This window comes from Phoxinus phoxinus, assembly GCF_949152265.1.
Source record: "Phoxinus phoxinus genome assembly, chromosome: 12".
Taxonomy (NCBI): Eukaryota; Metazoa; Chordata; class Actinopteri; order Cypriniformes; family Leuciscidae; genus Phoxinus; species Phoxinus phoxinus.
The window spans coordinates 27,033,577-27,045,145 of record NC_136887.1 but is presented as its reverse complement, the minus strand read 5'-3'; the positions used below and the strand labels follow the sequence as shown (position 1 = coordinate 27,045,145).

Genomic DNA, 11,569 nt, shown 5'->3' with positions numbered 1-11,569 from the left:
ATGTGCTTTGGGCAAACAACCACTTCTTCTAAATAATTTTAAGTTTTTGAGATATTAAATAATGTAATTTTTAATTAAGAGTTTTTTATTAATAGATTTTCACCCCAACTTTCATAATTACCTATCTCTGTGCCTGGAGTGTTTGGAGTTGAACTTTCATTTGTCTAAGATGGTCGAGCCTCAAATACTTCCACAGAACACACAATATAAGAATAATTTGTAATGGCTAATTAGCATAAATTGAGAAAATGGATTTCGAAGAGCATTTTTGGGCTTGACTTGAAAAGGCTTCTAACACTCAATGTGAAAATGTATGTATCAACATCAGCATTAGAATAAATTAGCATAAAAATAAATAGACATTGAATAATTTTCCAATTCTGAATAACTCCAGCAACATACTGTAAAGTAACGTTTCAAAGCACATTTGTATAGTGCAGTTTCTATTTACAACTGATGCAGCTATACCAGAGAAGCCTCAGGTGTGGCCATTATTCGGATATATGGAGGTGCTATAAAATTGCTATATTATTTTAGTTTTAAATTATAGAGGTTATTTTTGGAGCTATAAGGTGTTAGGATACTGTACCATACAGTATTAACAGAAGAGCAAAATCACATGTGCAACCTAAGCCTTACAATGTGGGATGAATAGTTTTATTAGTAGTATTTACAGTGCATTTGTCTTATTCAAGATGGGTCAAAATGTACACAAGCATTACATCATATTCTGTCCTTTAAACATTATAACTCTTTACTTTAATTGTATACTCTCTGTATATCCTCTTTTGACCACGTAAAATACACCAGTCATTATTTTATGTTGAATGCTTGAATATTAAATCATTAAATATATTAAAATAAATTCTCCATATAGTATGTGTAATTAATCAATAGGCATGGCATTTTAAGATACCTATTATGTTACAATTTAATCCAAACAGGATAATTCATTATGGTTACATTTTACCCCCACGTTTTGAAATGTTGCATGTTTGCTTAGAGCCCCATTCATTACATTCTGGCCCTGGCATAAGGTCTAAAGTGAATATTTTCCCCTTAAAGGGATACTTCAGGATTTAGCATTACGCTTTGTATCAGTAGAAAACCTGTAGTATTTTCAAATGCCCGTGCTTCCCTCCCTCATATCCCCCTGAGACAAGAGATTTATGTATTTTTTTGTCTGTAAAAAATCCTCCGATGGCGCAAAAAATCGTAATTTTGCGTCATCGGATGCTTTTTTGGCCAAAGGCTAAAAACTACAGCCAGTAGAAGGCGCTAGATCCGCATGTTTTCAACCCGCCCATAGAGGGTGGGATCTCACTCACAGAATGTACAAATAGTGTCAGCCATCTTTTATTTGGAAGCTAAGCTAACAGGTTCTTGTTCTGTGGAGAAAGCTGAGTAGTAGGGGTTACCATTCTCTTTTTCCCGGACATGTCTGGCCGTCGAGATCGTCCAAAATGTCCGAGATTCGGCTTTTGCTTTCTGCAGTCGCCATTCATTGTTTACATGCACACCTTTTGTTTCAATCTAACTGAATTCATTCCGATTGGTGAATCTGAATGTAGTGTTTACATGAACGCTAAACAAGTGATGGGTTGATGTGCGTTTTAACATTGCTAAGAAAATTCCCGCTCCTTCGTGAGAGATACGAGACCGGTGCGTCTCACAGGTGCCGCTCATCAGTAATCACGCCACTGGCCTCGTGTCGTTCTCCCGCGGCCCTCAGTCTCGTCCTGCTCGCCACAGTAAACATCATGAATGGTGACTGTAGAACACAAAAGCCGAATCCCGGACATTTTTGGCGATCTTGAAATCCCGGGCAGACTTGTCACGGAGACTCACTAGTAGCCTAGCCTTGTTGTTTAACTGCGCTCTAACCGGTAGGCCTGGCTTGGTAGTGGCCTCGTAGGGCAGCACAGCAAATGCATTAAGTTACATAAACAAATGCATGGGAGTTGTTGTCTTTCATCCACATGAGCCACAAATACATTTTCTGGCTTTTCTCAGTCTAGAAGGCTATAAATTAAAAAATAATTTCACATTTCTACTACATAAATGACCCATTTTAAATACACATTCATCTTTCCAGAGGTGAAGTATCCCTTTAAAGAAAGATACAGATCATGTTCGTGGTGTAGTTGTCACAATGAGAACCTGCCATATGCTTGGACATTGTAAAATATTAAAAACACATGTGACAACCTATACCCCCACTTGAGATTTGATGTCATAAGAACAAGTTTAAACTTGACAATGCGTGGCCTTAAAGTCACTATCAAAATGGACTATTCTTATTTTTGTGGAATATTGCAATAGCCTGTTTATTATAAATGATGTTTCCTCCATGCACATCATTATTTTTATATTAAATTATATGTGTCTTTATAATCATTAATCAAAAATAACTTAACCTCCGCAGCTTTTTTTTTAGCCACATCTCTTCTTCTCTGATTTCTCTGACGTGTTTGGCGCGAGGGCGGGACAACCTGTCACTCACATGATATCACAGCAATAGCACGACAACAATCCAACAATTCATTAAATTTCCGATGGACAAAATCAAACATTGACCTCACTGATCTATATAGATAATCATTATATAGATCAGTGATTGACGTACATTTAGTCTTGTTCGAGAAGCCGTTTCACTCGGAAATACGTCACAATAGGGAAGAAAATACTATCGCAATTGACTCTATTGTTTACCACAGTACTAAAAATACGACTGGAAAGTTCATCTGAAGGATATAGGCCTATTCCCAAATGATAATGTTCTAGGCTACTTCATATAGTTTTGAACTAAATGTTTGAAACCAACACTGCTAGTCACGAAGAAAACAACATTTTAGTGACCTATTGACGAAGTCCTCAGTGAAGACTTCCCCATGTGACAACTAGCCCCGGTTGAGCACAACACTGACACGCTAATGTGAATGTTACCGAACACAAACATTAACATAAAGGCCAGTTGCTTTTTGGTGGGATGGTAAGACTTGCTTGGCTCACCCTCAACAATGTTCCAGTGCAGCCTGCGGCTATCCAATGAGAGCCCAGCCCTCCTCCTCTGCTCTCCTCCTCTCCCGCCTCCTCCGCGCGCTCTCATCTCTCCGCTCCGCGTGCAGCCAGTGACTGCTGCTGCTGTCTCGCGGCGTTTGGAGATCCTGCACGCGCGCTGTATGGATGCTGAATCTTCGGCGCTGCTGTAAACGCGACACGGAATCAACATGTCCAACCCTCCGCACGACCCGTTCTACTCGTCCCCTTTCGGACCGTTCTACCGGAGACATTCACCGTACATGGTGCAGCCTGAGTACAGAATCTATGAGATGAACAAACGACTTCAGTCCCGGACAGAGGTGAGTTTGGCATCGCTCCACATGAGACAGTGACAGCTGTAGTTTGGGAAAAGTTATGCTGGCCAGTGCTTTTGCGAAATTATTCGCACTTCACCTGATTGTACAAAACTAAGAGTGTGAACTAAGTGATGAAACTATAGCCTATGTTTTAGTTTTGCAACTGGTTGACTTTGTGATCACTGTAAGTTGCATGGCTGTACAAGTGTATTGTGCATTGTGATGATATTGCTCAGCCTCAGACCACTTGTTTCGGGATAGTGATTACTCAAAATTCCAATGCACTTTCATTGAATTATTTCCAGCTTCGGGAGGGAAAGCGCATTTTTATATACATTTTCAGAACAAAATGCGTATTTAGAGACATATTTCAGACTTTCTGGAGAGCTTTTCTGAATTTACATCATTTAGGTGCGCTGCATACAAGAAGCAACATCCACTTTGATCACTAATTAAAATCCACGTGGAGTCAGTAAGGTAATGAACAGCGCACGAGCTCAGAGGAATGATGCTCTTCTAGAGCAACACAACCGTTTTAAATACATAGTTTAAAATTAACTTCTGCTATAAAAACTATACAAGTGTGGCTACTAATAATCTGACTATTAGTCTAAAGGTAAATTATTAAGTGTATACAAGATGCCAAAAGCACTTTGTGAAAAAGCATAACCGTTTGGCGTGCAAGGGAAAATGAATAGTCCCACAAACTTTGCTGCAAAAGTGATATCAGCACTGGAATAAAAAAGCATTATTTGATTTCAATATTTTAGATGCATTCAGAACTTAAATGTTTGCATGGTGTCGTCCACACCTAATAGTTTATTTGAATAATTATTAATAATAATACATATATTGTTGTGGAAAACTAAAAAATCAAGGCAACACAATAGTCCATTTGAATTTATTGTTCACTCATTTAAAAATAAATGTCACATTCAGCCAATTAATTGTCAAGGCAACTACAGATTTCTCATGCAGCACATTTTCAATTAACAACACAAAAGATTTGAATCGTCATCACTGTATGCTTTTTATGACTCTTAACATCAAGGGAACTCTGCAATCTTTGCCTCTAAAGGAGAGATACATTGAATTAGATGTAGATGCACGTAAACCTAAATAACGGTGATAATCACCAAGCATAAAGATTATATCACCACCACACACACACAAAATAACAGTGACAACAAAAACAGCATATAGTTAATATATTTAGCAAACAATAAAAATAAATCTGTAACAGTAAACACATAATTTATTCATTCTGCAGTGCATGCTGGGAACTCGCATATATTGTTCGATATGAAGTTGTTTATTCTGACTCTGACACCTAACTCTGTTAGGCTAGTTGGGACAAAAAAATAATTAACAACAGTTTAATGACAACAAAACATAGATGCACTTAAAACACTGCCAGCATTTTACTTCCTTTATTGTACTTTTAAAATAACAGTAAACGTCTGTAAATAATAGCTGTAAATATTTGTGCTGTGACACAGGGACATGTCTGTAAAGCTGATCCCAATGGGAAATAGTCATGTTTTCTTCAAAGATCCGCTGGTTATAATGCAAGTCTTGCAACCTCTACCTCCGTATTCCACTCAACTGTCAAAAAAATAATATATCCAATTACAGCATTTATCGCTATCACAATCAGTCTTGCCCATTTGTGATGTCATAGACAGAACAACTTTTGACAATTCCTTTAATTGTCCCATTGAAAAACAGCATGATATGCTAATGATGGCGCTGGTGCCTATCGCTGTCGCAGTTCTGACACGTGCGCCTCTGCTCATGTGTTTGATGGAGGTGTTGTAACTTTAAGGAGACCTGGGCTGTATTGCGGAGATGCAATGGAACAACATCATGAATAATGCATAAGCAACGGCCCAAACCCTGTAGACTGCCACTCTGAAACGGCACTTACCAAAGAGCCTAATAAACATGTGCCAATATATCATTTTAATCTTCACAACCTCACTTTGGCATAAAAGGGCATTTGCTAAGATTAAATCTTTATGTGTGATCGATCTTGGTAAGATATTTCATTGTGAGGGTAACAATGAGTTTAGTTGACAAATGTGATTTGTTTCTGGAAACTGTTGCAATCTATGCAGCTCTACAGGGGTAAAAAGAGAGAAAGCATAAAGAGAAATACAATTAAGAAAAAGAAAAATCACTTGTTTTTTAAGAGATTTGTTTAAATAATGTTACATTTTTGTGCAGATTAAGAACTTTTTTCTCATTAAATGTTAATATTGGATAAGGTTTCTGAAATTAATAAAACGGTGTTATTGAAATGAGTAATTGACTCACTCAAATAACTGAATTGTATTGCATTGCACTTAAATAGACTTTGGCTGAAATACTAGTCAGTTCATGGACACCACTTAGCGAGTACATCGTTCTTGACAAATTTGGAACAAACATTCTGATGTCTTGTTATACCTGCAACATGTGAGTTTCTTTGAGAATTCTGTTTAGGATGGAGGACTCAAATGAACAAACGTCTCTGCTCTGTGCACACAAATCCATCTGGCAGATGCTAGAAATGTTTGTAAGGTCTGATTTCTTGAATCCTTCCTGCGCCTTGCCACAGCGGAATAATAGCACAACGCTATTGCTAATATCTTTGCAAACAATGAGCGCAATGTTTATTAGTCAAGCACGCTGATGCGCATTTGAAGCTAGTGTTATTTAGCACGGATTTTACAAGGGAGAGTTCCCCCCACAGCCATCCATCATGTAGACATCCAGACTTTCTTAGTTTAAAAGCTCCAGGCAAACACTGAAACAACAAGGGGAGCGCAGCGCTGAAGTAGCCACTGTCAAACAAAGGTGTTTGATAACCACTTGGCTCTATATTTCTCTGCATCAGTCATGTAATGACTGTCCAATAAGACTAAATAATCTATATATTAGCGCTTAACATGGGAATTAAGCTCCACGGTGCGCATCACATGACTGGAGTGAAAGTAGAATTGGACAAAAGCAGGAAAGAGCTCAGGAAAGCTAGACAAGAGGGCTCAAGAGTCCCGACTCTTGACTTGAGAGTTCTCAGTACAGAAGCTGGTGATTGATGTATTTTATTGTCCAAAGGCTAAAACTGCTCAGCCCATTTGCTGGCAGCAAACGAACTTCAGAGCAGAGCAGTTAGTGTTGCGTTTTAAAGAGCGTCAGAGAGTTTGTCACGGAACGATAGATACATGGACTATACAGAATTAAAGGTGAAATTTTTTATATTTTGTTGAAATACTTTCTCCTAACCCAGCCTCACAGAGACAACAAGTCATTTATTGGTTGATTCTGTAAACAATGTGATTCTATGGTGCTATCAAAACATTGCTGTTTGTTTGAGCATCACAATTGAGCTCAACCGATAGCTTGACTTTGGGGCGAGTATGTGTGCATGTATGTATGTAATGTATGCATATATATACATATATATACAGACACAAATTTTGCATTTAGAAGAGATATGTATTCAATATTTACTGTTTCTTGCCGCATTCAAAATTGCATACTTAATGACAAAAATCGAAACTTACTTCTGATTCACCAGTTTGTTTACCGTACATAATCACGCAACTCTATGATGAAAGCACACAATAATGATGCAGATGTTTAAATTTCTAAATCAAATAAACGAGTCATAATCAACGCACCTTTTTACATAAAACATGAGAAACCATAAAGAAAGCTTTAATTTCACTCCCTCAAGTCAAGAACTACTGCCATCAGATCACTGTTATATTTCCAATACTTTTTATTTGTTATACTTTATGCTTTTCAGCAAAAGACACCAGAAACATACTACCTCAGCAGACGGTCCTTAGCGTGTCAGATATGTCCGAAAGACTGTTCTCAGTTCAGTCGGAGCACTCTTGGAGTGCTTGATTGAGATGGCAAAAATGGGCATCATTCATAGGATCATATTCTCCTGGATATCAGCTCATTTTGAGTAGGAGTGACTGTCAGGCACATCTGAAAGTGAGTTTTGATTGAGTAACTTGTAGATCTGTGCAGACTGCTTTAGACAGTTCAGTCCAATTTGGTCAACTGGCTCTTCCAGTTCACTAATAAGAACCAGTTCAAAAGACTGAATTGGACATCACTATTGCAAATATGGCCGCCGAATGGACTGACTTTCTTTGAAATGTACTTTATAGACTTTATCTTAGTCACATGCTTTTTTTGCTGAAAAAATTAATCATGGCTGACTGAACTGAAGAACAATACTATAATATACAATAGTATGATTTTGCATTATGCTGCATCCACACCATTAGGTTCATTTTGTCTGCTGTATCAGCCTGCGCTGCATAAACCAAAAAATGTGTGCTCCTTTAACAGAAGCCATATAGAGTTCGCCTGTTTGCCTTGAGGCATGCATCCTGAAAGAGCATCAAACATGTTTTCTGCCGTTTAAAAGGTTTGCTGGATAACCTGCCACATAAGCTTATGCAAACAAGCATGCTGGTTAACATTCAGAGGAGGAGTTTTGTCGACCTCCGCTGGTATAAGATCATTAGCATAATGCGTCTTAATATTCACAAGCTCTGAGAGAGTGAAAAAAAAAGAAGAGGTCGCCAGGAAGACAACAAATGAAAGACTAGCTATATTAATATGTCTAATGCTTTTGGAATGGGATGCATTTATGCAAAGGAGCAGTGCGAGTTCACAGCGGGGTTTGGTTTTGATCTGAGGGCGATCGATAATGCATTTCACTGTGGAGAAACTCGGTATCAAAGTCCTCGAGGTAAACCAATCATTGCAGATCTTCCACAGTCCCATTAGAGCTTAAAATGGCACCAAATGGCAAATCAGTCTAACCATGTCCATCATCATTTATATTACATGCTGCTTAATTGATTTTGTAGAAAGCAGGTGATGGACGATGATTGTGTTTTAAGAGCACATGAAAAGTCTAGCATCAATTGACGTGCCCAAATTTACGAGTTTTGTTAAGCAGTCAGCCATATAGGACTGAGATCTATCGAATTATTTTGCTATCAATTTGTGTTCAGATTAATACACATGTATCATCTCCATTTTGTTTTTTTTGTAGTAGCAGTGGACTTCAACTTTATTTTGCACTCACTCTGGGACGAATATAACGCACAACTCTCTTATCAATTGGCTGCATTATGCAAAAACAGGTTATGGGGTCCTGGCTGATAGTAAAAAATGGATTCTCTGGAACAATAAGGTGGCGTTCAAACTGGCAGGATACTAGGACAATAGTCCCACCTTTTTCCTGCGGCTTTCCCAAAGTTCCTTCCAGGCTACACTGTTGCGCTGATAACAGATAAAGAGGGATCGCCCATTTTTACCAACTTCCTGTTTTTAGACTTTTTCTGTACAGATCATATTTTTGATTCCTTTTGTCCAGCCCTGAGTGATGATGTTTTTGAGGAGCCACAAATGTGTTATCATTGATAAAACAGTGAAAAGTTCTCTGCTGTCAACGTTCTGCATGTGTTGGTTTTCACTGCACTTCATCCATATTCGGACTGGTTGTGAACCTTCATGCTTCTTTACCCATTTGCACAAAAATAGCTGAAAATGCTTTAATGTTGTGTCAACTATAGCACAAACACTTTTGCACTTAGAAATATATACACTACCATTCAAGATGTTTTATGTTTTTGAGTCCAAGGCTGCATTTGTTTGAGTAACAAATATAGTAAAAACAGTAACATTGTGATTGTGGATAATACAATATAAAAATAACTTCTATTTTCATATTTATTGAATGTAATTTATTCCTTTGATGTCAAAGCTGAATTTTCAGCCTCATTACTCCAGGCTTCAGTGTCACACTATCCAGAAACCATTCTAATATGCTGATTTGGGCTCAAGAAACATTTATTATTATTATCAACGTTGAAAACAGTTGTGCTGCTTAATATTTGTGTGGGAACTGTGATTCTTTGATGAATATAGAGAGTGCAAAAGAACAACCTTTTTATATATATGTATATATATTTATATATATAAAGTCTGTCATTTTTTTATCAGTTTAATGCATCCATGCTGAATAAATATATACTTTATTTTATTTTTTTAAAGCCTAACTGACTCCAAATTTTTGAACTGCTTGAACAAACAAACAACACAGTTCTTGGCACAGTTCTGGAGTTGTTTTCAGTGCTGTGTGTCATATAGGGTGAGGACTTTCTGAAGGATGTTAGTTCACTTCCCCGTGCCTTTATTGCATTTGCATAATTCAGATCATGTGCACTTAACCTTATACTCAAATATTGTCAACATTCTGTTGTTCTTAAAACAACAGCAGAACAAGGACAAGCAGACGAGAACAGCTTGCTAAAATAATACCCATAAACGTTGTTTAGGCTGTCTTTGTTTACTAAAATGAGGTATCATGAATTGATGCATGAATTGTTTACGTGCTTACTGGCATTTCTACTGCGGTTTTGGCTTGTTTACATAGTTAGTATTCCCTGAGATCTGTCGGTGGCTGTCACTGATGTAGGTGGAAGAAGTTCAACAGCAGTTGTACAAACCCTGCACGTGATTGCCCACACACAGCTCTGTTCAGCTCATCAAAGACCTTGTGTACATTTCATGAGTCCTGAAAGGTGAGTCTAAATGGAGTCTGCCTGGCTAAGGACTTTTTAAATGTCAGTTTGCAGATGTGGATATATAAGGGCAATTTACACCAATTCCCACGTTGTGTGAGCTATTAGGTTGCCTTCAGCATAGTACCATTCAAAACAGAAATGTTGATACTTCTCGTAGTACTATTAATGCTGTAACACACTGCCTCTAAATAAAGTTGGAATTCATTCTAAAACAGACTTATTGATTTAGGTGGTTAGGAAACACACCTGTCTTGTTCACTTTAAACGTTCACAACAAACACAAACAGGGTGAACACACTGATCCAGCACAACCCAACAACCGTTGGAAGCTGGTGTTTGCCAAGCTATACATTTAAATTTAGAGAATGGCAGAAGCCTTCTGCCAGAAGGGTTGTAGTGTTAGATATCGTTTGAGTTTTAATGATTCCGATTCTGCTTATCGATTCCGATTCTTATCGATTCCTAATTCCTCGTCTCATTGAGCCTCGTCCCATTCAGACCACATGTTCATTTTCTCGTATTTGAGGCGTGGTTTACGAATGCCCAGAGCTGTTTATTGGGTGCTGCGAATGTCTATCAAATGCGCCTGTACGTAGCTCATAGCCAATCGTATCAATTATACCAGATGACGTATGTAGAGCGACAGAAATTCGACGAGGAAGAAGATGATGGGTCATAGATTTATGTGTACACGATGGCGTTCAGCGACTATTGCCGGTTGTGCAAGACAAACATGAGGGTAGAAGGTAAATCTGCAGTGCACATGTTGATATAAACAAACTGCTTCGGTGTGTCGCATAGACGTCGTCATCGTCTTGCTGCTCTCTCCCCGTTCTGTGATTGGTCCCCTCGCTGAGGTGAAAATCTGATCCATGGTATCCAGGCTGCCTAGCAGGGTGAATAAAATCGCGCTGTGCGCAAGGCGGCATGGGAAAACCCAGGCTAATTTTCGACTCCAATGAGGTAGAAAACAAACAAACTTAGTTATCATTCACATTTATTCTAAATCTTATTGAAAAACGTTTCATTGTAGCTGAATACCAAAAATCAACAGGCTAAAGAATACTTACTCAAGGAACTTTTGCCTACGGTTTAAAAATATGAAAAAAACTGTGTTTGTGTGTGTGTGTGTGTGTGTGTGTGTGTGTGTGTGTGTGTGTGTGTGTGTGTGTGTGTGTGTGTGTGTGTGTGTGTGTGTGTGTGTGTGTGTGTGTGTGTGTGTGTGTGTGTGTGTGTGTGTGTGTGTGTGTGTGTGTGTGTGTGTGTGTGTGTGTGTGTGTGTGTGTGTGTGTGTGTGTGTGGTCTGTTTAAACCCTACATCGACATTTTGACCATGACCATCTTCTTTGAAAATGTAAAAATGCGAAAAGTTTTTGTGATGGCTATAGGTTTAGAGCAGAGGTCGGGTCCTGGAGGGCCACTGTCCCCAGAAAATGTGTGTGTGTGTAAAAAGTTCAGTTAGTCGTTGTGTCTACAGTAGCTATGTGTTGTAAAAAGCAGCTGCTATTGTTATTTACCAAGGATATGGGACGTTGTTGTTTCTCTAAGCTCTTGGATCTACCATAAATCTGAGCTGCTTGGCCCCTGCGGAGCGGTGACTGGGTC

At 38.4% G+C, this 11,569-nt stretch overlaps 1 protein-coding gene across 2 annotated transcripts in view; it reads left to right on the top strand.

The window, feature by feature from the left end:
- Positions 1 to 3,111: 3,111 nt before the first annotated feature.
- ldb2a (LIM domain binding 2a) overlaps positions 3,112 to 11,569 on the top strand; it is a 51,569-nt gene continuing 43,111 nt past the window's right edge. The window contains exon 1 of one of the 2 annotated variants that reach the window (XM_079630616.1): positions 3,112 to 3,362. In XM_079630616.1, the coding sequence (XP_079486742.1) occupies positions 3,231 to 3,362 (132 nt within the window). In that variant the 5' untranslated portion in view covers positions 3,112 to 3,230. The remainder of the gene's footprint in view (positions 3,363 to 11,569) is intronic. The other variant, XM_079630615.1, reaches the window with a different exon arrangement.